Genomic DNA, 26,174 nt, shown 5'->3' with positions numbered 1-26,174 from the left:
TAAAGATTAGAGATGGAAATATAAATAAAAACGAAAAATATACTTATGTATTAACAAACAAAAAGTAGGAAATGACTTGTATTGCAATCTTAATCATTGCAAATGGTAATAAAATTTTGTATGCTAATTAACGAATTAACTAATTGGAAAATATATAGGTGCTTTTTTGTTAAATTTAAAGGTGTTAAAGTTAAGTTTAAATTTAAGTATGTATAGCAGGCATTAATAAATTATTTATATCACTACTATCAAGATTTTAATGTTCTTACCTAATTTTTATAATTATGAAACAAATTTTGATACAATAAAATGATTTCAAACAAAAATATAACATTCTATGTGAATGCTTTGCCAAAGATTTTTGTGCGTAGAAAAAATATTTTTTATCTGTGCCTATCTTATTGAATTGAAAATTCGACTTGTCTTGTGAACGCAACGCACATCTCTTAAATGGAAAGAAAGTGAGACAGTGATTTCATAAAAATCGTATTTCTTTTATAGAAAATGTTGAAAAACTGTGTGTGGTTATAAAAATATATAAATAAAAATGTGTCGAAATATTTTGTGGTGTTATATATTGGTATTGACTTTGCTGGATATATCGCTAAATACGAAATCGACAGCCCAGGGAGAGAGCCATGGTAAAATCGATTTCTATAAGAATAACAACAACTTTGTTATGTTATGTTAAGGTTCTTTTGGTAGAACATGTATGTTACAAATATTTGGAACAGAATTTGGCGGAATAGAAATATTTGGCATGTTGCTCGGCAAGCCGTAGAGAATAGCGCAATGTTATTTTTGATCGGGGACGAGCTTATATTTTGTTTTTCTTAAGTGTAAAGTGGATATTTTAGTCGTAGCAAACATGAAATAAAACTATGCGTTGGCGGTAAGGGTGTACCGCTCGGGCGTGTGGTGCATGGGCGAGCTGCGTGCAGCAGTGCGCGCTCGCGACCGCCGCCTCCGATTGCCGATGCACCGCGCAATTTTAACGATTGAATCACATATTGTTATATGGTGTTATGTCATACATACACAACGCTAAGGCGCAATGTCAAAATTATTTTAAGTTAAAATAGTTTTCAAAATCAATAATTTGAACAATGTGGGTAGATTTCAGAATTATAATTATCAAAGATAGTGCCTAACAGTTTTGTTATTGAAAATAATAATTAATATAGTTTTACTGAAATGTTTAATCAAATAAAAATATTATTTCACATATTAAAAAGAGTAAAGTAAATATGGACTTTAAAATTGATTCTGTGGTTACAGGTGTTTCAATACATGATTCCCTAGTTGAAGGAATCACATTTCAGGTAATGTAGTTTTCTGTTATTTATGTATAGAGGTGTAGCTGTAGATATATTTAATAGATTTAAGTTAACAGTACAATGTCCAGTCTATATTTATGCTAAAGTGAATCTAGAATTGCACATATCAATGTACTTGTCTCACCACTGCTTTATAGATTGTCAATTTTACTAAATAGAGTTATGAAATTAATTCTTCCAGGCATATATTTTTACTTATGTTATTACTGTTTGCAACAAAGTATTCAACATAAGATTATTTTATGCTGTTAAATAAGGGTTCAATTAAAATTCCCAGAAATATTATTGCAATTAATCATTTTTATTTACTACTAGATGAGAATGCAGTTTTAACTGCACAAAATATTTAAAATTTATCATTACCATTTTGTGCCCTGAGAGGTGAATTAAAGTAAGTAGCCTATGTTTGTCTGGGACTCACAATGATCTCCAGACCAAATTTCATATAAATTGGTTCAGCGGTGTAAGCATGAAGAGGTAATGAACTGAGTTATATTTATAATAATATAGGATAGATAGCATGTCTACTATTTATTGTGAATAGTAGCTACAATTATTTTATATTAATGAATTTAGATCAAATTAAAACAATAAAGCAATACAAGATATTTAAAAAAAAGTGGTGATTGTTTGTTCATTTACAAACAGCAACTATTGAGTTTCTTGCCATCTCTTCTCAGTACAATCAATATTATTAAATTAAATAAGTTTATTATAACACCTCAGTTTTCAGTGGTTGCTTTATATTGAAATAAATACTTTGAAGTAACAAAGATACTTAGAAAGTGTTTGTAAGTATCAACCGGAATAATCTCGAAAGATTGAACAGATGTTAACGTGGAACCACACTGACATAGGAATGGGGGAAGGAAAGCGGCGTGGAAGGCGCCGGCCTGGAGGGCGAGGGCGACGTGGTGGAGGGCGTGTCGCTGGAGCCGCGCGCGCTGCAGTTCGGGCGCGCCGCGCTGGCCGCGCCGCACTCGCGCACCGTGCTGCTCACCAACACGGCCAACACCACGCTGCACCTCGCCTCCGTCGCCGGCACCACGCCCGACTTCCACGCCTCCTTCTTCGAGTCCAAGGTGAGCGCCGCCCGCCCCGCGCGACGACGCACCGCGACCGCGACCGCGACCGCGACCGCGACCGCTCTCTTATGCACCTAATCTAAGTCTAAACGTGATTTCGAGTGCTTAAAAACGACAAAACAATCTTTCTTTCCAGATACGTTATCGTATTAGATTAGGTAAGTGCATCCATTCATGATAGTTGATTATTTACGATTTTCTTGTGCTTTACTGTGGTACGCTGTACAGCGTGTGACTTAAAAAGCCTAGAAGACGTCGTTGTCGCATTCACCGGCCCCTTTTTGATCTGACAACAGAACGGCGTACAGTCGTGATCACTGGTTGTTTGACCGCCCAGAGGCACAGTGTTAAAAATGAATTATTGTTAATTACTTCTTCGTTATGGACTATACCGGATCCGACGTTTGATCAGCCCTGCTTGTGTGTACAAGTGCTGCTTCGACTCTGTATAAAAAATAAATCCAAGCGTTGTAAAAATTATAATACATTTATAATGGTTTTTCTAGTTTAGTTAAATCGAGATTAAAGAGTATCTAAAACAACATTAATAATTGGTCTCATTAGAAGACTGAATTTGTTTTTATAATCAGTCAGTATGGAGTCTCTATTTCTCTATTTCATCTTTTATACTCTATATTTCATCATCAATATATTATGTTTAAGCTTAATTTAAATTATACTATAAAAATGTCGTTAACGGGGTGTTTTTTATTTAATTAGTGTAGTTAAATGTAGCAATCGATAATCATTTACTATAACTGATATGGTCGCAAGTAAGATGTCTTAACACGAATGTAGTTGTTCGGCGCAAGTCCGTTATCGGCGGCGCCTTATCGCGGGACATGTGACGTCACAGGAAACGATAACGTAATAATTACTTCTCTAGGTACTTTGCACGATTTGCGCGTCCTCGCTATAAAATGTATATGAAAACTACTTACTTACTTTTAAATGATATTTTATATTCGGTTCCATATAAATTTTAATACTATAAAGTAATACAAAGAATGTTTCACTTGGTGGTTCAGTGTTTTTTTGGTTACAGTAATAAAAGCATTAGATGTACCTAATCTGTGACCATAGCAGTATTAAAAAAATACTCAAACACTACTTGTACATCATGTGTTCAATTAGTTGTAGTACTTTCGCACCAAAAACGAGGACCTATGGTTACTTTCATTTCTTATCATACACAAATCTAAATAAATTTGTCGTGTCATAAAACTGGTTGTCGGGTCGATTTTTGTATGTTCGTTCACTCGAGTTTCCAGTTAACCGCTTGCGTAATTACGAAGGTTCGATTTTTTGTCAGAGCTGTGTCGTTATTCGCAAACCTGTTCCCGGCACCGGCGCCGTAACTGGGTCACAAGGATATTCGTTACTCGGCAATGGTAAACATAACCGGTACACTAACATTAGTAACCGTTCAAATGTGTCACACGAGCGCCTGAGATTCTTTATGTTATAGGGAGCTCCTATCTTTCTACTCGCGTAATTATGGATTCACTTCCCACATTTTTTTAATTATGCTAAATGTTTAGAACATTTCTGCACGACAAAGATTGTACAAATTTTTGTGCAGACTGCATTAAACCCCAAAGTAGTATACCTTTACCCACGGAAGCATTTATAATAATAAAATGCTCCCTATTTCAGTTTATCGTCTAATATAATACCAGGATATTCTTTTGTTAGTACGTGTTAGGAACTTATGATGCTCCGATATGAAAGGGACCATTGGGGGGTTAAATACTTACTTGGTACCTTCGTAATTAAGAATGATTACAAGTGCACCACCACTTTAGAAGTGTAAGGCATCAGAATAAGTTGGGCTCGGCTGGGCCGATGATAGCTACTGTTTTTGGGACTGTGAGTGGAAGGATTTGAAGAAGTAAAATATAAAGAAATGTTGCCTTTCTTAAAAGCTTGTTTTTAAATTAAATTATGTCGAATACATGTGTCAACGAAGTGTCAGTGGCTTGCAAGCGTATAATTCATCATTATTCACAGTGGAGGCGGTATATGCGCCCGTATCGTAGATACTAGATAGATTACGCAATGTTATGTTTAACACGTTAAACAATGCTATCTCATTATTGTGTATATTAAGATAGTAATTCATAATATCTATAATACAATGTGTACAAATTAAAATGAGTTCTTCCGTCGTTTTCGTCACAATAAATATTTAATAATATAGAGTACTATAATAATCGATCAAGACGATAATATTTGGTATGTTTGTTAAATTTTAAGTTTGATGTAGGTTGTGTAAGAAGGTCAGAAGACAGAAGACCGGAAGAAGGAAGGGTGGCGCGGGCGCGGGAAAAGTTCGCATTTTGACTTGGTGTGGAGGGAGTCAAGCTCGAACTTTTCCTGCGTCTGTGCGCGCCCGCGAGCGACGGCGGCGCCGCCTCTCCGTTGGGCGCACAAGTTGTACTCCGTGTAGTTGTCGAGATAACTGGGTGTCTTCTGAATACAAATTACAGTTGTATGTACGCAGACGCTGCCCCCGCAAGGTAACACGACGTTCAACGTGGTGTATCTCGGGCGCCGGGAGGGGCCCGTGTCGGCCCACCTCTACATACACACCTCCCTAGGAGTACATAAGTATCCAGTATGTCCTATATTAAAACATTGCACGGGTACTTACTTTTAATTCTCGAGTCAATATTTTCTGTTTAGGCCGACGTCCTCGAAGTCTCTCTGTCAGAGACTCGATCAGGCTATGGTTATGTACAAACATCACAGTAACGATATAGTAACTCTCGACTACTACTATCGAAATACTCACAAAAGTGTGTGACGCAAACAATGAAAAATTCAAAAGCTAATATTCAATTATTATTATCTCGTATAAAGTCTAGAATGTTTCGAAACCAGTCCCGAGCGTTCGCTTGTTTAGGTACGAATACGAGTCGAGGTGTGCAGACAGAATTCTCGTAGACTATACCTCCCCCGCGCCGGCGCAGGTGTCGGCCGTGGGCGAGGCCAGCGCGTACGGGCTGTGGCCGCTGGTGGGCGTGCGCGTGCCGCTCAACGCCAGCGTGGAGCCCGAGCTGCGCCTGCACAACCCCACGGACGCCACGGTGCAGGTGCGCGAGGTGTACTGCACGGGCGCGTGGCTGCGCCTGCGCCTGCCGGGCGGCGGGCGGCGCGCGCCCCGCGACGCGTGGGCGGTGCCGCCGCGCTCCGAGCGCGCGCTGGTGGCGCTCAGCCTGGCGCCGCACGCGCTGGCCGCGCAGCCGCGCCCGCTCACCGCCTACGTCAGGTAGCGACGCCGCGCCCTCTATTTTGTAGGTGTTTTTAAAAATCCTTTTTCTTCGGCCGTGTATCCTCCGTTGACGTTTAAATCAGTTCCGAATGAGAGCGGTGTCGATTAGGTGATACAGCGAGTCGATGTCGCAGGATTAAGGCGGACATCCCCGGCGGCGGACTGGTGGTGGCCGTGGAGGCGCGCGGGGTGGCGGCCGGCGAGCACGCGCGTCCGCTGCACGTGCGACTGCGGGCCCGCGGCACCGCCGACCCGCTGCACACGGTACGACGGGCGACGCTCGCGCGAGTGTCGATGTCGGCCGGCGGAACTAACTCGCGACTCGCACAGGTGGAGCTGCAGGTGGCCAACAGCGCGGACGCCGAGGTGTCGCTGGAGGGCGGCGTGCGCGGGGCGGGCTGCTGGCGCTCCGCGCCGCCCGCCGCGCCGTGCGACGCCCCTGCCGGCGCGCCCGCACCTCTGCGCCACAACGGTGAGTCCCCCCTCCCGAATTCCGAAATCTGAATCTCGGGAGACGCACTAGGTCCTTGCGGAGGCTGTCTTCCGAGTGCGTTCTTTCCTCTCTACGAATATATTTTGTGCCTGATCTTCTCCGGCACGACCGTATGAAGCCGCCATTGATGACTGTGTGCGCAGGGGGCTCGGCGACCGGCGCGCACCTCACGCTGCTGCGCGCACAGCTCGCTCCGCGCCAGGACTTCACGCCCGTCGCGCGGCTGACGCTCAACTGTGAGTCTCGCATCTCCGCGCCGCTCCCCGGCCCTCCCCGGCCGGCGTACTGACGCTCCCCCCGCCGCAGATGCGGAGCTGTGGGCGCAGACGGCGCAGGGCAGCCGCTCGAACGGCGCGGAGGGCGGCGAGGCGCAGGAGGCGTGGTGCGGCGGCTGCGTGCGCCTGGGCCGCGCCGCCGTGCCCTTCAGCGTGCGCCTGCTGCCCGGCGCGCTGCGGCTGGCGCCCGACCGCCTGGAGTGAGCGCTCGATGCCTGCAGTGGGCGGCTGGCGGCGGTGAGACGGCGAGTGACGTGAGCTCTAATCCGCAGCGTGGTGACGGCGGCGGAGGACGCGCTGCGGGAGCGCGAGGTGCGCGCGCGCAACGAGTTCCGCGACGCGCTGCGCGTCAACGGCCTGCGCCTGCCGCCCGACGTCGCGGAGCACTTCCACGTGAGGCTCCCGACCTTGACGATAATTTTTGTGCCGCCTGAAGGAAGCTCTTCCGACACACGAGATCTTCCATTACTTTTAAATCCCCTTGGAATCGCACTCCTTGTTTTTCTCTACGTCGAAGTAAAAATACGATACGACCTTCTCACTCATTACACCCAAGCTTTTTAGAATTTTCTAACAGATCCAGCACTAATTCGTGTTAATTTATTGACTTAAGATTCCCTAAAAAGCGTTTTGTGGCGGCACATGACATCTTAGTTCCTAAGTTGTTGATAGCACATTGGTGGTATATTTCTTACGGCGTCAATATCTGAGATCCATTCATAAGATCTATTCGCCCCTTCGACCTCGAAAACAATGAGTAAAACAGAATTGGTAATTGAAAACTAAGACGATTTTCTCTTTCTCTGTAAGAACTTCGCGACACGAAACTATTCGAAGTCGATCATCGTGTAAGTTCTTGATTTTAAACTGTCGAGTTATGATAACGCGGTTTCGTCGCTCGGTCGCGGCCGGCGCAGGTGGTGGACCACACCCCGCTGACGCTGCGAGCGGGCTCGTCGGCGTCGCTGTTGCATCTGCGCCTGCGCTCGCCTCCGCCCGACGCCTTCGCGCTCAGCTCCGAGCTCACCGTTTACACCAACCTGTCCGAGTACACCGTACCCATCCGGATGTACAGCGGGAAGCTCATATTCGTAAGTCGAAACGGAGCCCTCGGCCTCGGCGTCCTGGTCGCCGGCTGCCACGAAGCTTACGGCTCGGCTCGCTCGCAGGAGTGGGAGTGGGCCGGCGCGGAGTCGTCGGGCGCGTCGCTGGAGCTGGGCGCGCTGGGCGCGTCGTGGACGCGGCGCGTGGGCGCGCGCGTGCGCAACCCCGCGCCCGTCGCGCTGTGCGTGCGCGCGCTGGGCGCCGCGCTGCCGGGCGCCGCCGCCGGCCTGGCGCTGCACCCGCCGCCCGCCGCGGCCGACACGGTGCGTGCGCCGCCTTCGCCTCGGCCCCTCGCCCGCCCCGCGCCCGCCCCGCGCCGTTCTGACCGCCTAACCCGACCGTCCACAGAAGTGCATAGAAGCGGGCGGCTGGGCGCAGGTGTGGCTGACGGTGGTGGCGCCGGCGCGCGAGGGCGCACTGCGCGGGCTGGTGTACGTCAACACGACGCTGGCGAGCACGTCGGCGGTGCTGACGCTGCGCGTGCGCTCGGGACACGTGCGCGCGCTGCCGCTCGTGCTGCCGCCGGCCGCGCCCGTGAGTGCCCGCCTCGTGTCGTCATCCTATGGGATAACGGAGTATCGAAGCGATTCTGTATCGTCAACATTCATAGAGAGATCGTCTTCACTTCTTCGATTGATTAATATTAATTTAAATGAACTAATATTTGAGTTATTTTCGATTGATTCGATACGAGTGTGTTACAATGAGTGACCGTTGCGCTGGCAGTACGCGGGCTCCAGCGCGGAGCTGGAGGTGGAGAGCTCCATGTCGGTGTGGATGCGCGTGACGTCCCTGTCCCCGCGCGCCGCGGACCCAGCGCTGTCCTTCGAGTGAGTACTTACCTAAATTCATATAATATTATAAAATGTTTTTTAAATAAAAAAAATTAAATTAAAACTCAATATTGGGTTGGAGGGAAGTTCTGTCTTGTTTTAAATAGTTCTTTACGAGATTTGTCTCCCATTACTTCATTTTATATAATTGAAGTATATTATATCGGACGCGGAAAGCGAACTACTGTAACTATTTAAAGATTGTGCGAATTATACGATAAAAGCACTGAGTATAAATAACACCGCCTCGGCGGTCGAGAAACTCAGCAGCAACAATATGTGCCTCGTGGGAGCAGGTGGGAGGGCGCGGGGCTGGGCGAGATCGGCGCCGGCTCGCAGCGAGTGGCGCGCGTGGCCTTCGCCCCCGAGCGCCGCTGCCAGCCGCACTGCTACACCGGCCTGCCGCTGCACTCCGACGGTACCGCCCACGCTCCTGTCCTCGGGCCGAACGTTCGGCGTCACATCGATTGAAACTTTGTTTTTGCGACAGAGGGTGCGGCCTGGCTTCGTCGCGGCGAGGCCTACGACGAGACGGCTCTGCGCGAAGACGTGTCACTGCTGCTCGCGCGGTTCGCGCTATTTCAGCAGCAGGCGCCCCTCGATTCCAACTTCACGCTTCACATGCACACCACTGAGGTTCGAAGTCACGATATCGCGCCGCGCGTGCGCTCGCCCCGGCGCCGCCGAGCTCCCTGCACTGACGCGCGTGTCGGCCGGCAGGTGCTGCAGATGGTGGCGAGCGGCACGGCGGCGCTGCAGTGGCCGCGGCTGGCGGCGCGGCGCGCGGGCGAGGTGCCGCTGGCCGCCGTGCGCCGCGCCGCGCCGCTGCGCCTGGCGCTGCGCAACGTGGCGCACGTGCCGCTGCTGCTGCACGCGCTGCTGCTGCCGCGCCGCGCGCCCGCCGCGCTGCCCGCGCCGTGAGTACGCGCCCGGAGGGACCGCCGATTTTGCCGATCTCTCGATGGATCAAAATCGACTTCGCTTGCAGCGCGGGCGGCGACTCGAACTTCTGTATCGACGAGAAATGCGAGTGGTCGCACGACGCGTTCCACCTGACGGGCTGGCGGGTGACGCGCGGCGCCGCCCGCCTGTGGAACGAGTCGCGCGAGGAGCGCGGCGCGGACGAGGCGGGCGCGCACGCTCTGCCGGCGCTGCTGCTGGAGCCGCATGCGGAGATCGAGGTCAGCGTCACGTTCGCACCGCAAGACACCGGTTCTTTCACTACGTACCTGTATTTGAGGTTCCGTCTTATCGTTTCGATCGATGTTTAGATTTGCACGCGCGAGGAATTTTACTCTGGTAACTTTTTTCTCTCTCTTTAAGGAATAACTTGACGATACTAGAGGGCGTGCACCTGTACGGTCGAGGCGAATATCCGAGCTTCGACATCGCCGGCCGCCAGCCCGGCTCCTCCGCCCCGTTTCTCTTCGAGGTATGTGTGCGGCAGTCGGCGGAGGCGCCCGCCCGCTCGAGGCTACAGCCGTGGCGCTGCGCAGGTGTCGGAGTGCGCGTGGGGCGGCGCGGGCGCCGTGTCCCGGCGCGTGGTGGCGCGCAACGCGGGCCGCGTGGGCGTGTCGCTGTCCCGCTGGGCCGTGGCGCGCGGCGGCTGCGCGGCGCGTGGGTTCCGCGTGTCGCCGTGCGCGCCGCTGGCGCTGCCGCCCAACGCCTCCGCGCCGCTGCACCTCGCCTTCTCGCCCGACTACTCGCTGGCGCGCGTCACCGCCACTCTGCAGCTGCACACCGACCTCGGTGCGTATCGACGCTGATTCGGCCGGGGTTCCGCTCGGCGGATGATTGACGATGTCGGTCGTCCCGCAGGTCCCGCAGAGTACATGCTGATGGCGACGATACCGGCGAAAGTCCTCGCCCGATGCGCGGCGACCGCCCCGCGTCCCCCCTGGGAGGGCGCCCTACGTTCGGCGGGGGCGTTGCTCGCATTCGCTGCGTTCGCCCTGGTTCTGGCGGCCGCCGCGTTGGACGCCGAGCGCCTGCTTCGGCGCGCCCGAGCGGCTCGCTCCACCTCCGAACCTCGCGCGCCTCTCGACCTGCGCGGACTCGCTGAGGCGCCTCCGCCCGTCGTGACTCCGGTCTCGCGGGCGCCTCAGCGTCGTCGGCGCTCCGCTCGACGACCGCTCCCACCTCTCGATCCACGCGCCGAGCGTCGTGCATTTGAACGCTGGCGAGCGGAAGTCTTACGCCGTGAAGACGAATCTTCTCGATCTAGCGAGGATGCCGATCTCGAGCTCGATGACGATCCGTCTTGTGCGACGACCGAACGCTCACTTGCAACCCCGCTAGAAGAAAAATTCGAAATGGAATCGCAAACGCCTTCGACCGAAGTTAACGGTGAACAGAACGTCGAACCCTCGCCGGTCGACGAGGACGTCGGGTCCACCGGCTCCGATACCTCGACCCCGACGGACGATCGGGACGATGCGGACGAACCTTACGGCGGGGACGTAGAGCCGGATCCCAGGGACGATTCACCGACCGAGGAGACCGACGCCGCACCTGCGACGAAACCCATCGTGCGGCCCCTCGTTCGGACGCCTCCAGCGGAGGCCATCCCGCGCGCGACGAGGGCGCGCCGGGACGCCGTGGACGCGCAGCGCAGGCTCGAGCGCACGCGACACGCCGACGCCGGCGAGCGGCGCGGCACGCCCGCCAGACACCACGCCCGCAAGGAGCGGCCGCCCAAGCGGCGCAGCGAGCGAGCGCTGCCCACGCCGCCGCCGCGCTCGCCCGCGCCGGCGGCGGGCGGCGGCGAGGCGGGCGAGGCGCGCGGCGGCGTGCGCTGGGGCGCGTCGTGGAGCTCGGTGGTGGCGGCGCGCGGCGCGGCGGGCCCGGCGCTCGCGCCCATCGGCTCCGACGTGCGGCGCCGCGAGCCCGAGCGCGCGCCCGACAACTCGCTGTTCTACTTCAACGGCACCACGGAGAGCACGGCCCGCCCGGACGCCGAGTTCGCTTGGCGACCGCCGATAACCGCCGAGCGACCGGCGTTTTCGACGCCGGCTCGAGATTATCTCGGTGAGTGACGCGGTATACTTGTTGCGATCTTTGAAAATATGCAGACGCTCGCTAGATAATACGTTAATCGGTTGCTGTTGTTATATACTCTCCAAGATTAAGAAATAAATTAACAATTGTTTTTATCTTGAGAGAAGGATTTAAAAATATATACCCATACACCATATCTTATTCTGTACATTGCGAGAATCCTTCAGATACATTTAAGTACATCAATTTTTTTCAGACGAGACGCATACTCTAGGAGTGGGCGGAGTAGGTGGAGTGGGCGGAGTGGGTGGAGTGGGCGGAGTGGGTGGAGTGAGTGGAGTGGGAGGAGTGGGCAATAACTACGGTGGCGTCGGGATAGGATCGGTTTGGGGTGGCGGGTGGGGCGCATGGGGCTCAGGTCCCCTGCGACCTCCACCGGGGTTCGCTCCGCCGTCGCCGCCCACGCAACGCTCCTACGACCCCTTCCGCTCGCTCGCCTCCATCTGGGCTCCGGCGCCGCACGACTGGGGCCCCGCGACCTCCAGTGGCCCCTCGCCCCCTACACCGCCGCGCGATCGCGACGACCACATCTAATCTACTCGTAACGATTGACTCGTGCTTCCGAAGTGGACTTCCCGACGACCCAGCATTAATTGGAAAATTGAAATGAAAACTTGCAAGAGACGATACGTGACCGGCCCGGCCCGACCGGCGTGCGGCGGTGCGCTAGTCATCTCCCACACCGCCCGCGCCTCATGGATGATACTGGGAACACAGCTCCTGTATACGACTTACCTTTGTTGTACAAGATCTGACATTGTGTAATAATGAACAATCAGAAAAATAAACTTGATTTTTATTTTACCATTCTCAGAAATTTAAATCTCTTATAAACATGTCTTAAAATAAGAAAAATACAGTTTGTATTTTGTATTATTTGTGAGAGAAATGATATATATCTATGCTTTTTAAAGTTTTCATGCTTAAATATCTTAAATTACGCAAAAAAAAACTTATACAATTGAATAAAGTGACGACTATTTATACACAAAATTAAATAAAAATCAACTAATAAAATACAAGGAAAAAAAAAAGAATTAATAAAACCATTCACCCATTAAAAGGTCTAAATTAAAAAGCTATACTGATAGGCTTAAGTAATGTTAGCTGTCTCGTTCTAGCGGTTTTCCATCTCACGCGGTTGTCCGTCATTTTTTTATAAATAGTAATTTTAGCGCGCCATCGCCATCGCCATTTTGTTCATTATCATTACTTTCGAGAGCCGTGCGGAAACAAGAAGTGTGTATATTACGTCGTCAGCGAGTCGTGTTGTAAGATTCTACAGAAGTGAAGAAATATTGTGAAGCATTAAAGATAGCGTTATTCGAAGATAAACAGTTCTCTTCAGAGCTTAAATTATGTTTCGAATGACATTAAGACACCGCATGCTGCTTCCTGTTTCAAATAAAACAGATATTGTCAGAACTATTAATTATTTCTTCCTCCTTCTAGATATATTATAATAATATTAAGTATACTGCGGGAACGATGTGAAAAATTAGCTCTAGTTATAACTATTCCTATGTAATGATCGTCATATATTAACACGACCGTTTGCGTGACGTTAATTTACTATCGAACGTGACAATTGGTTATTTAACTTTGGATTTCCACAGAATGGGTTCTTCGAAAAGTGTTGTCTCCTAGATTACCTCGACATCATTTGATCTGAGGGAGTTGCGCGTGAAATGTACTGCTACTCTTGTCGGGGTTACCTCGATTCTCCATATCCTATATCAATCGCATAGTTTGAATTTGTCAGTTAAATTCGATATGTCATTCGTGAACGTGTGTATAGCCTATTCCAATAGAAGTTGGAACAAAGATAAACAAACCATAGATTTACGATTTGCTAATGACTCAGCTATATTATGTATTACTAATATATTTTTATTTATAATACAACACTATTATACTTAACTACTTATTTCCACTTAAATTTTACTTCCAAAACTCCGATAACAGTTTCGTCGACGTCCACAACGCCATTTTTTCGCAAATTTATAGCGAATATCGCGGCAATTTGCTGTCAAATGTTGTTTATTTGGCTTTTCCTTTTATGGTTGGAATAGAGTATATAATATTAGGATAGTACGGAGCCCTGAGGGATTCTCGACCTGAACGACAAGGGCGTTAAATAAAATTGCTATAAATATAGAAATAACACAGATAACCAAGAAGGGAGAAAGGGAGGATCTATTTTGCTCAGATATTTCATGTAAGGTACAGTTATTTATGAGAGCGAATACTTAATCTAGTATTCTACTATTGGCTAAGGTGATTAAATAATTGTAAATCGATCAGAGATTGTTCAATACTTGATAATGTGTATCCACTCGTTCACTAATTTCCAGTCAATCTCCGATGATCTCCTAAAATTTATTTTGGATAGTAAAATTTTACAATTATTAAAGAAAAACACGTTGTTAAAACAATTATTTACGAAATTCTGCATACATTTTGTGGTAACAAGTGGTAGGATAAATTGGGCATAATTCGAATTTAGAATTTTGTAGTTCAAAAGTCACCCATGTCTACATTATTACTTTGCAAGTCTGTTGATTAAAATTAATTTTACTATATTATATATACAGATAGCAATAAAAATCCATTATTCTGTTCCTTACATGCAGGTCGCATCAGGTCTTTTCATGACCATAACCATTGTAATTAAGGTTGAATACTGTACTATGCACAGAATCATTTAGGCAAGTAAGATTTTTTGGTGGTAGGGCTTTGTAAAAGCCTGTTTGGGTACCACCCGCTCATATGATATTCTACCGCCAAACAGCCGTACTCAGTATTGTTATGGTCCGGTTTAAAGGGTGAGTGAGCCAGTGTAACTGCAGGCACATAAGTTTAGTTCCTAAGGTTAGTGGTGCATTGGCGATGTAAGGAATGGTTAATATTTCTTACAGCGCCCTTGTCTATGGGAAGTGGTGACCACTTACAAATGTAGTACTACATTTATATTAAAGTGAAATCTCTAAGACCTCTCTGAAAATATTTTTTATACTGTTGAATTTTAGAATATAAACATGCTATGTCTGATTATTATGTAATTACTATTGGTTTAAGTGAACATACCCATTTCTAGTTTAATTTTACCTATACATCAAATGGCTAGTAGGCTCTCTTTCGCACAGCATGTAATACTTTGTTGTATGGCTAGTGATAAATGTTTAGTTATATAAATTCAGTTTTTTTATACAGCATTTAAAAGGTATATGTGTACTATCGACCGATCAAGAAAGCTCTAAAATATAACTAAAATTTACAACATGTAGTTTGAGAAATTTAAATGATTGATAATTAAAATATTAGAGGCCTTATTTCTTATAACATAGGGACAAGTGTTTTTTATCAATATATATAATTTTCAGTCAAGTATTATGTATGATAAATTTATAAAACCATTAAATACATATTTATGTCATGTAAACTTAAATTTACAATGACCTATTTTATACATAAAAAATATATTCTATGTTTACCCTAGAATTTTTGTTAACATAAATAAAAAAGCACTATACTTTTATATGTTATATATGTAAAACTTAGAAGTTCTCTTTTCACATTTCTCTGTATAATCAAATCAGCTCTCAAGATTAAAATTACAAATTTGTAAACATCCAAATTGAAATGATTACTAGAAGTAGATTAAAAGTTGCCTTAATCTATTTATAACCTTATATAAAATGTCAAAATTGGGTTATTACAAAATTTATTTTGATACTATGTATTTATGTTGCATTAAATGAAACAATGTTGATAATATTTCAACTCCCTCAAGATGCACATAATGTGTATAATTGTTATATTTCCTTAAAAACAAGTATTTCATTTGTACAAATCTTAATTATGTACAAATATTCATTATACATTTCAGCTCATCGTTTCTTAGAGCCATTTAGAGATCAATAATAATTCATAGATCAGACCTATGAGTTCCCAAAATAACACTCAATATCTATATTTTGTTGAATAATCTTTGGGCGACACAACCAGACCCCGACCTTTTCTCGCACCACGATACACAGTTTCAATTATGTCTATCATCTCCTGTTTATCTTCCAGAGGCCAATTGATCTTGTTGTTGTTTCCCGTACCCAAATCTATCATTATGTGCTTATTACGGAAGAAAAACATCACTGTGCATGGATCATACAACTCATACCTGTAACATACAATAGATAAGAATTAGAAAACTTCTGGGTAAAATCTCAGGTCAGTTATAATAATATATAATCATGTACATTTTATTAAAATCAGGAACTTCTGTTATATCAACAAGGTAGATGACAGCAAAATTCTTCACTTTTTCAGCAATGCTATACAACACTTCATCCATTTTCATGCAGGTTGGGTCCCAGTCATGTCCAAATCTAATTACCTGTTTGAAAGTAGATTAATTAATTACTTTTCTACATAAATATAAAGTCGCTATATTATAACGAAAGGTTATAATTTACATTTTATTACGATTTTATTGTGATACTTACGACGACGCGGTCTTCTTCAGAGAGTATAGCCTGATCTACTTGCCATCCGTTGTGTAAGTGTCCTAACATGTAACTCATTTTGGTTATATAGTTCTACGAGTTACTTTAAAAACTTAAATAGACGAAATAAGTACTCTAAAAGCAATTTTTTTTTCTAACAATCTGACTCCTGAGACAGTTATGATTAGTCTTGTCGTTACTGTCAACACAACTGTCAAATGTGTTCTTTGTGGCTTATTTGTGCCATGAAGGCACAGATTATTTCGCTAAATGTCATGTGCGATAGAGAAGACACGATTGAGATTGATCGGTACGATCAAGATTACAGGCTCAATTTAATTTTGAAGGTATGATAGTAGTAGACTGTTTGTAAACTCATAACCTGTTTAATCTCGGGATATCCTATCAACTAATTAGTCTAGTGTCTACTGCTCGAAGCGTGAACCAGAAGTGAAGTCTCCTTCGTACTCGGTGCCGATAGTTGGCGGCGATTCATCGGTGGTCTTGATGTTGCAACTCGTACGATTCCCACGTTATGTGGTACGAAGAATTATTGAATTCACGGCGATCGCTTTGGTGGTATTTGTGTTGTATTCCCCAGAATGCTCGAGTAAGGTGTTACGAGAATTCTTGAATGTGGAATGTCGATGGGAAATATATTACGAAAAGTAGAGATCGCTGAGTTATCAATACTCTATTCTAGTGCAATTATAACATAATAATAAACTGTCAGATGTTATCGGTGATCCTTGATGACATATTTTTCGTGTAAATCACGATTTTTTTGTTTTTACCCATAAAACACAACTACTATCAGGAAGGATAAATAATAAAGTACATGCTAAATAGTTTTTATTCATTTTTAAAGTTTAGCCATAAACATGCTTAATTAGGAGCTCTGGTGGTGATCGCTATAATCGTCAAAATGTTATCGACTAGAGTATGTTTAAATAATCTATCAAGGTAAAATTTACAAGAATCGAAAGTTTTTATTTTTGTAGTAAATATATTATGCTCTCAATTACTTGTGGTCAATTTTGCACCGATAGGTACTTCTCTCCCTATCCTGTATATTTTTGTTTGCTAATTTTTTTATATATATTTATGATGAAAATCCACAAAAAGCTTCCAAAAAATCCAAAGCTTCCAAAAAAAGATATATACATTTTATAGGTGTATGTATGTTAGTATCTTTGTTCACGCTTTTTTCTGAAACTGTGGGTTGGATGGTTTTTTTGTAGATAAATACATAAAAAACACTCGGAATCTAGGAAAATACAAACGTTCATCACACAAATATTTGCATGCCATGGGAATCGAACTTACTACACTCGGCGTTGTAATCAGTTACATTAACCGCTAGATCGACAGTGCATGATTCATTGTTCTAAAGCAACCATTTGTTGGCCAAACATCGGCTAATACCTAGGGGTTGGTTAAAAACTAAATAATTGTTATTTCATTAAAATAGTTGGTAATTGTATTATGTAAATTAAAACATAGAATTTAATGACCAAAAGTATATTAATCAGTCCGATACATTTATTTCTCTATTGAAGTTAGATGAGACTAATTTTGTTAAATGGTATTTTACTTTTCCGTGTGAATTTTGTTCGAAAATTTCACTATTTTATTTAGTCTATTTGTTTATTCATTCATACTCTGCATACTCGTTACTTTTTCTAATAAATTGTTCCACGACTGTATCGTGGCTGTAACGACAAGTTTTACTAGACTGTCACTTTCCTCCTACAGTTATAGGATATAACGATCCCATCCAGAATCAAGGTCCATTGTTAGTGCGACTATATGTCCATCGAGCATCTAAAAGTAATAAGCACATATAAGCGGCTAACTTTGATTACGTCGTGGATATTGAAATCAATTGTATGCCAAAATTTCATTCTTGTTGTAAATGCTTACGATATATATATTAATAATACGATGTTAATAATCATTTAGTTTAATGTTTTACTTTACCTTTAATAAGTGAGCTAACAATAAACACAAAAGAAATGTTTCTGTGTAGTATAGTGAACTGAAACGATTTGTTTTCTTAATTCTGTTTAATGTTTGTTTATAAAGAGGCGCGTGAGCGCGCGGGCGTCGGGGTTGGCACTTCGCCATCGGAACGCGGTCACACACCAAAACACACCGATTTCTTGGGAAAAAATAACGAGTTCGCTGCTAGTCGGGTTCGCGGTCGGTTCAGCTTTCAAACCAAGTCTAAAAGTTATTACAATTTATACTCTTAATTTTTAGGTAAAAGCTTATTTTTTAAAAAATTATATAAAAGCTAAGGGGAAATTGTCAACTGTGCATTTTGTTTATCCGAAGATTGAATTTCACAAAGTATAATGAAATAGGTCGAGCGTCACGGCCGATCTATAACCTCGCCAACTGCATGAACAGTGTGCGAGAACGTGATTTTAGCAATCGCCTAAACTAATCAATTTTTTGCAATCATTTTATCGTTGACAAATAAATCAGTGCTATGTTTCGTATGGTGCGACGTCAGAGACGTGAACAATTTTGTTCTATATTTAATGTTTAATTTTCTAACGAAATAAGCTATCTTTTCTATGTTGTACATATGACATGTATTTTTAATAACAAACACTGTTTCGATTGAGTGAAATAGTAAAATAATCCATTTAGCTCCGTGCGGAATGGACGCCGTGTACCCCGCCGCCGCGTCGGTGCTGGCGCGCGGTCGACGCCGGCGACGAGCCGAGCCTCGTCAGCGTCATCGCACCATGCCCGTCACCTTCGCCGAAATCAAGGTTACATATTGCAAGAGTTTCAACAACACATGGTACTCGGGACACATTCATCTTAATATTTTCTTGTTTTTTCTAAGAATGAATATTATTTATAGTCTACCAACGGCGTTTATATCTTAACTATGTTGCAGTCGTAAAGTGTCCTTACCAACGTTATATTACTTATACTAGTCGAAGCCATCTTTTCCGGATTAGAAGTATCGGAGCATATCACCCTGCTTCACTTCGGTCTAACATACTATATATTAACATAGGTTTTTAAAATTTAAAATTGAGGATAAGCCAACGCCAGATGTTTAATAGTTCATTTTAAAATAAACTACATAAGTGAAACAACATTGCAGGAGGTAGACGAAGAAAAGGAAACCAACGAAGAGGCGCACGGTGCGAGGGTTGTGAGTGCGGCGACTGTGTATGAAGAACGTCGCCGTCGGCCGGACCTTCTGGAGGAACATCTTGGCCGGGAGTTCGCAGAGTTTCGACGGAGACGTGCACGTCGTGATCACTTCCACGAGCCCGACGAACTCGCAATATCTACCTCCCCACCAGCTCCTTCTGCGTCATCCCCGCTATCGCGAGCCAACAGCGAGCCCAGTCCGACCACCGAGCCTTCTTGATCCTTGTATGGATTCAGTACGTTGGACTAAGAAGATATCGCGATACAATTAATTGTTGAGACTATAACACGTAGCCCTGCCAAGCTTATGCCATTAAATGTTTTAAGAGACGTGAACGAGTAGGTTCGGCCAGATGCAGTATTATTCAACTATTTATTCATTAAACACACAACTACGGCTTGGCTTCTCACGGCTGTAATTTCGTAATAATAAAATGAGAAGTACGGTTAGAAAAAGAAATTAAATAATATGATATGTAAGTAAGTATTTATAAGTATTTTATAAATGATTCTTGAGTAATACGAATGACATATAAATTAGTTTCTGTTGTAATTTTAGTGTGGATCATAGATCCAGACATGGGTAATGTTAACTGCCAAGGTAAAAACATATTATGTAAAAAACGGAGGGTCTTCATTCGACTCGTATATCCGATACGTGTTTAAATCTGAACCGATTTGTATGCAGTGTTTGTTATATTGTTATAACAACCAGTTATCCGACCGCCTGTTCCCAGCGAACGATTTTTTGGTTGCATGTAATTTGGAATCGGCAATACAAAGAAGGTATTCGTCCAAATGACATCGTGTAAAAGATCATCTCAGTAAAATGCCCAAGGCAACTTACATTACAAATTTATCTGAATAAGGATTATTAATAAATTGGAATAAAGAGCTTCGCAAATAACCTGTAGGTTTTTACTAATTTGTAATAAATAAAAAAACTAACCACGAGAGAGCATTTGAAGAGTCATTATACATACAAACCATTCTTGTCAATCGCTCTTTCTATGAATACGTCAATAATAGTAGAATATGTTTATACTAGTCAAAATCGTTAAGTGGCTTAAAATAAGTGAGCGGAGATACAGACAGAAACAGACAGAGACTTTGTTTTATACTTTTATAGATTATTATAACGGGGCCTACTCTTACAAAGCCTTCTGGTTGACGGTCAAATGTAATAGTAATCAAGGACAATACGTTATGAACATAGACAATTTAACTACTTTTTAATGATTTGATATTTTATTAACATCCCGAAAAAAACACATGGCGTTTCAACCAACCAATTCGTGGCAACTCTGGAATCATCTCCTTATTACATACGCTCACACATGTTAGTATTTTACAAAAATAAGCCATCATACTGAGAAGATTGTATATGATATCGTGTGGGCCGATTGTGGCGTCGCTCAAAAATAAGACGATTGTAGAAAAGCCTTCATTCGTTCCATGCGATTCCTGTGTTTACACATATATTAACTTTCTTTTAAGTAAATTACACTTTTTGTCATTTCATCATAAAATATAAGGATTCATTCAAGAATACGATTGTAGTTATTTTATAAAAAACACCATTTTTAAAAGGATTCGTTTATTTTAAGAATAATAAATAAATACGACTCTCAAGCACGCACCTCAAACATCTTCAATAAATAGACAAGTCTCTGTACACTAGGTTCAGACTAACATACATTATTATTTAAAGGGAACAGATAACGTATTTAGTATAACTTATAACAGCGATATTTTAATATAATCACTTATCTATGACAAATATACATGTATTCAAAAACTTAATTAAAAATATTTATATATATTATATAATTCTATTTTTGTAACGAATAACAACTTGCTAAAAATTCACATTACAAACTTAGTTGTGGTGCAATTTTTTGGTATTTAGATTAGGAGAAATTTCATTAAAATGTCTATCATAAGCTGCTACATAAGCGATGGTCGTACAACAAAACATATTGTAACTCAAAGTTGTCTTTGTATTTTTCCTTCTTTCAAACTAATCAATATTGGTTTTTGAACATTCTACATTTTTCTGAAGATTAAAAATAACGAATTAAAAATATGATGAAATAATTATAATATTAAAATACATTCGTAGTAAAAATAATTAGATTTTATTTTGCGGTTTGTATTACTAGTTTGTCAGCGTTTAGAACAGCTTTGGATCTTAAGTAAGTAATAATATATGTACCTGACACCTTCGTATTACAGATTTGATTTTATAATTTCACCATCTCTTTAACATTTCCCAAAAAGAAAAACAATTTATCATAACGCGAGTGAACGTTTTAACTTGTTATTTTGATTTAAAAGCGTATGTCTGGTCTTGGCTAGGTTAATAAAAGCTATACTCAATAATCTGTTCGTGCTGTTTTTCTGTAGAAAATATTCATTTATTTATTTTCCGTAAACTTGAGCAGAGTATTGGCTTTAAGTAATTTCTAAACATTTTATATAAAAGTTGTTATTATTATAGATTCATGACTATTAAAACAAAACAATATACTCTAGAATTATTAAACCTAACAATTGTAAATTATTTAAGAAAATGAGGTTCTTCATAGGTACGTATAATATATTTAGACGGATTATTGTATATTTATTTACTCATATTAAAATTATGACTTATAACTTTGGGATCTTATTAATATTTTTAGTAACAAAATGATTATATTATTATGTTTAACGATCTTACTCATTAAAGAAAATGTCCCATTAAAACATTATTTTTGGCTACACTCATTAGTAGTAGTATTTACCCATAAGTTTTTTTTCTTTTTGTCTCTAACAAGACCAAATCTTCGATCACTGTGGCAACATAATATGGCAAACGTTTAATACCTGCAAATAACAGTATAAACATAATCACTGGATATTAACGTCTAGTGGTTATAAACTCTAGTATCTATGTCATATAAAATCTATCTTACGTCTAATATATTTTATATAATTTATTTAACGAGTACATATTGTAGTCGAATACTGCTTCAGTCCAACTCGGGTTAAGGCTAAGTGTCGTCTAAAATATACAACGATAACTTTAAATATTATGTATATACATATTGTACCAATTCAGTTATTGTTAACACCCTTGTAAATACATTTATATGAATCATTGCTAATTAATTTATTTGTTAAGAATTGTATTATAAAATTAAATCTAACTAAATAAATATTTAATGTATTTCACTACTTTACCTATGTCTAAAATTGTCATGTCGTGTAATACTGTACAAAACTTAACTACTTATTTGTCGTAGTAATAAAGTCTAGCATCCATTTCAACCGTTACATTTATAGGAGCGGTATCGATCCGACGGAGGACCAACGTCAACAGTTCAATGGCCGAACGAAGCGAGCGGGACTCGCCTCGAGCGAGTGCTAATGGACGGTAAGATAAGACACTGATACCGGTCTCGTCGAGAGCTTCGAGACGCAGGGGTCGCCACTAGCGCGTGTCCGGCTCCTCGGCCTGCGCGTCCGTCTCCGCCGCAGACGGGATCGTGTGCAGCAGGCGCGGCGGAGGCAGCGCGCCGGGAGACGCCGGCGGCTCGTCCGCCACCACGGCCGGCTGCCGAGTGAGCCGCGGCCGCGCCCCCGCCGCCGCCACCGGAGCGCCCGCCGAGCCCGCCGCGCCCGCTCCGCCGGCGCCCGTCGCGGCGCTGCCGCCGGAGCGTGACGTGCGCCACGTGCCCGTCGATGCCGTCGCGTTGGATCCGGAGGAGTCGTTGCGCGAAGAAGACAGATTAGAATCTTGCGAGGTCTTCCGTGCGACCAGCCAGGAGGCGGCGCGTCTCGGAGGAGGCGGCGGGCGGCCGTAAGTTCGCCACGAGTCGGACCGCGAGGACGAGAACTCCACGGAGGACGACACGGAGCCGGTGCGGGCGGGCGGCGCCGGCGGCTGGCGGGGCGCGGGGGGCGCGGGCGCGGCCGACCGGCGCCCGCACGCCCGCAGCCAGCGTAGCAGTCGCTCGCTGCCCGCCTCGCTGACGGCGGCGGTGCCGGCGCCGGCGGTGGCGCCGCCGGCGGGTAGGAGTCGTCGACAGGCGCAGGTGGTTCCGTGCTGACCGCGAGAGGACCGTTCCGCGAGACTGTTAGTGTTTGCTGGTGTTTGCCGGTTGCTAAAGTTCGATGAGTGTCGACATCGTCCGATTCCTCTTGTAACGCGAGATTCCTCGATCGCTTTGCATACCAACGCACAGTCTTTTTTGAACTGTTTTGTGAGGATCGCATACAGAAATGGGTTGCAGCACGAGTTCAGGGGTAGTACAAAAACCGTGAATACCTTCGCCTCCTCCAGGGAGACGAGCTGGGCACCGAAGGCGGCGGTGAGTGCGAAGAAGGCTATAGGTGACCAGCATAGAAAGTCCGTGAAGACGAGTAGCGCCATTCGTTTTGCTATACGAGAGTCATTCGAGTTCCAGGCTTGCGAGCCACGGATCGCACAGTACATCTTGAGGTAGCATCCGAGCAAAACCAAAAAGGCCAGTCCATTTATGATAAGTAAGGTGACAACATAGCTGAGTGCGGCGGGCGTGCTCGTCTCGAAAGGAAGGCACACGGCAAATTTCCGATAGTCAGAAATACCGAGAAGTGGAAGTGCGGCCGCGGCGAGAGAGAAAGCCCAGCCGGCTGCCATCACCACCGCCGCGTGTCGCAGGGACAGCCGCTTGTTGAGGTGCATGGCGTGCGTGATGGCGTAGTTGCGTTCCAGAGTGATGACGGCCAGCGTGTACACCGACAGCTCGGAGGACAGCACGCCGAGGAAGCCCGCGAGTCTGCAGCCACCGGACATCTGCCATGCGATAGCATGCGCGCGAAACTCGCCCAGTGTTCCCGCGTCCACCACGGCTAAAAAACCTGTCATAATCGTTATTAAAGAATTCTTATTAGACCCAATTTTGTAAATTTATTCAATATTGTAAAATAAAGCAATTAAATTACCTAAATAAATGCCCATAAAAAAATCTGCGGCCGCCAAATTCGTAACGAGAAATCGAGGAACATCAATTCGGCTTCGGCTGAACACGAGCACGAAAACAACTGTGCCGTTGCCCAATAGCGCCAACAGAAATACGGCCCACACTCCACATCGTAACGTCCACCAATCGAATAAATCTACGCATGGTAGAAATGGACCTGGTAAAATAAGATCGTTTTTTATTCCGTTACAAAAGTCAAATTTAGTTTTTTGTTAAATAAATAAAATATTATTATTGTCGTTCGTGATTCTCACCCGGCAGCGGCAGGCAACGAACTCGACGAGTCCCAGGGAGCCTCAGTTCGGCCGCACCCACGTCGCCCCAGCCCACCGCGGCCAGTCGGGATCCGCCCTCCCCGGTCGCGTTCACTAAAGACACATATTTATTGAAACCGAAACACAAGAGACCGAAGGCAGTGTTCGTGGGGACTGAAGGTGCGTACGGTAGTGCGGCCAGATGTCGGTGGCGTTGGCCCAGGCGGCCAGGTCGACGTGCGCGGGCGGCAGCAGCACGAGGTCACTGAACTGCTCGCGCTCCGCGTCGGCCGCGTCGGCCGCGCCGCCCGCGTCCGCGCCGCCCTCCATCAGCGGCATGAACTCGCAGCAGTGGTATGCGTACGACAGCACCAGCGTCTGCAAATTGGCCCGCGTACGACATGTAGTGTTCTCTTATGAAAATGTATGTATCATGTTTATCCGACTCCATACTTATCGTTTTTCGGCCGTACCTGTATTCTGGGGAACAGATCCGGGGGATGAAAGCGGCGCAGCGCGGGATTGTTGTGCGCTTTGAGATGCAGCAACCGCTGAAGTCCGCTAGCCGGTAGTACAGGGAACACGTTGTTGCCTACATTCCTAATGATTTATATCAGCGTTAATAAAAAGGACTCTTGCCTAGAAAAAGCCTCGCCAAGCGATCAAACGGTGCAAATATTCGTCTTTTGTTTCAAATTATTTTTTCCATTTGCAGTTAAAACTTGAGACATTTATACCTTGGAGTAATTGTGAAAAACTATTATTAATATTCTTGCGATACAGGCTGGTTTATTTTCCGATTATACGCCCGGAATTGTGAATTGCGTTTGCGATGACGATGGCAACTGCTGCTAGCTTTGTTACCAATATGCCAAGCGATCGGGATTAATACAGTAGCTATTTATGATTTTTAGTTGTATGTACTTCATGAAATTAATTCTTATGTATATATAAATATTTTAAATTATATTTAATCACATAAATAAGTACTGTCATATCAACAGAGAGTTACAAATAGAATAGATACAATGAAAGTGAGATTCCGTCGACGTACGAAACACAGCTACGAAGCTAACGAAACATAGACTGAATTAACTTACAAATCTTCTAATTTAGAAATGGGGACGAATGCTTCCATGTCGATGTGTTCTATTTGGTTGTCCTCGAGATCTCTGAAAATACACGTACAAAAATAAGCATCCAGGTGCATCGTGATAACTTTATGCCGAGGACAGAGGGAGAATATATTTTGTTCTTATCAGATGTAGTTACAACTCTGCAGCATGTATCCTCACACAATCGAAATAATGTTAACGACGGTCCAAGACTAAAGTAGAACTACACACGGAGCGTTGAAAGTGCCCAAAAAGTTAGTCAAATTTACTGTCCCAGTGCCTAATGACATTAATTACGTTGGGTTGACAAGCTTCAAACAAGGGTTAGGCTGTTTAGTTTCTGTATTATCAAATTGCTGGTTGTTGGATTTGTTCAGTTTAAAATAAGGACGTTACGTTACTCGTTTTAATATTAATCATACTAATGTTTAAAGAGCTAAACTTTATTTTTGTTGATTATTCCGAATTCATCCGCAACAAAACAATCCAAGTTGTAACAAATTATACACTTGTACCAAAGCTTACTATTCTATATAAGTGGTATCCAAATCTCTGTAAACACAATTTTAATAATTTAAATCATTTGTCACGAATTTGATAGTATAAAATAACAAAAACTTCGTGAAAAACAATTAACATGTTTGTTTTGATTTGCGGTC

At 44.3% G+C, this 26,174-nt stretch overlaps 4 protein-coding genes across 4 annotated transcripts in view; 2 read left to right on the top strand and 2 right to left on the bottom strand.

Moving 5' to 3' along the window:
• The first annotated feature begins 388 nt into the window (after positions 1–388).
• On the top strand, positions 389–12,242 carry LOC113402293 (transmembrane protein 131 homolog). The gene is made up of 22 exons (XM_064218408.1): positions 389–641; positions 1,279–1,322; positions 2,195–2,419; positions 4,926–5,039; positions 5,395–5,693; positions 5,831–5,960; positions 6,027–6,168; positions 6,333–6,425; positions 6,496–6,664; positions 6,737–6,857; positions 7,382–7,555; positions 7,634–7,831; positions 7,917–8,102; positions 8,295–8,398; positions 8,698–8,819; positions 8,892–9,037; positions 9,122–9,318; positions 9,390–9,641; positions 9,725–9,833; positions 9,898–10,150; positions 10,220–11,428; positions 11,655–12,242. The coding sequence occupies exons 1-22, from the start codon at positions 548–550 to the stop codon at positions 11,990–11,992; spliced, it is 4,719 nt and encodes a 1,572-aa protein (XP_064074478.1). The 5' UTR covers positions 389–547; the 3' UTR covers positions 11,993–12,242.
• Positions 12,243–15,230: 2,988 nt separating this feature from the next.
• On the bottom strand, positions 15,231–16,133 carry LOC113402254 (thioredoxin-like protein 4A). Its single transcript, XM_026642449.2, has 3 exons — positions 15,961–16,133; positions 15,715–15,851; positions 15,231–15,635 (listed from the first exon to the last, which is right to left on the bottom strand). Exons 1-3 carry the CDS (start codon positions 16,036–16,038, stop codon positions 15,422–15,424), a joined length of 429 nt encoding a protein of 142 aa, XP_026498234.1. The 5' UTR covers positions 16,039–16,133; the 3' UTR covers positions 15,231–15,421.
• A 2,012-nt stretch (positions 16,134–18,145) lies between these two features.
• LOC113402255 (uncharacterized) lies at positions 18,146–19,492 on the top strand. The gene is made up of 3 exons (XM_026642450.2): positions 18,146–18,222; positions 18,619–18,743; positions 19,088–19,492. The coding sequence occupies exons 2-3, from the start codon at positions 18,630–18,632 to the stop codon at positions 19,358–19,360; spliced, it is 387 nt and encodes a 128-aa protein (XP_026498235.1). The 5' UTR covers positions 18,146–18,222; positions 18,619–18,629; the 3' UTR covers positions 19,361–19,492.
• Positions 19,493–20,730: 1,238 nt separating this feature from the next.
• LOC113402253 (lutropin-choriogonadotropic hormone receptor) overlaps positions 20,731–26,174 on the bottom strand; it is a 44,799-nt gene continuing 39,355 nt past the window's right edge. Inside the window, exons 12-17 of the mRNA XM_026642446.2 lie at positions 25,501–25,572; positions 24,874–25,000; positions 24,589–24,778; positions 24,401–24,514; positions 24,109–24,303; positions 20,731–24,024 (exon numbers count right to left, since the gene is read on the bottom strand). Of these exons, the coding sequence (XP_026498231.2) occupies positions 22,613–24,024; positions 24,109–24,303; positions 24,401–24,514; positions 24,589–24,778; positions 24,874–25,000; positions 25,501–25,572 (2,110 nt within the window). The 3' untranslated portion in view covers positions 20,731–22,612. The remainder of the gene's footprint in view (positions 24,025–24,108; positions 24,304–24,400; positions 24,515–24,588; positions 24,779–24,873; positions 25,001–25,500; positions 25,573–26,174) is intronic.

This window comes from Vanessa tameamea, chromosome 22 (genome assembly GCF_037043105.1).
Source record: "Vanessa tameamea isolate UH-Manoa-2023 chromosome 22, ilVanTame1 primary haplotype, whole genome shotgun sequence".
Lineage (NCBI taxonomy): Eukaryota > Metazoa > Arthropoda > Insecta > Lepidoptera > Nymphalidae > Vanessa > Vanessa tameamea.
This window is presented reverse-complemented; position numbering and strand designations above follow the sequence as displayed.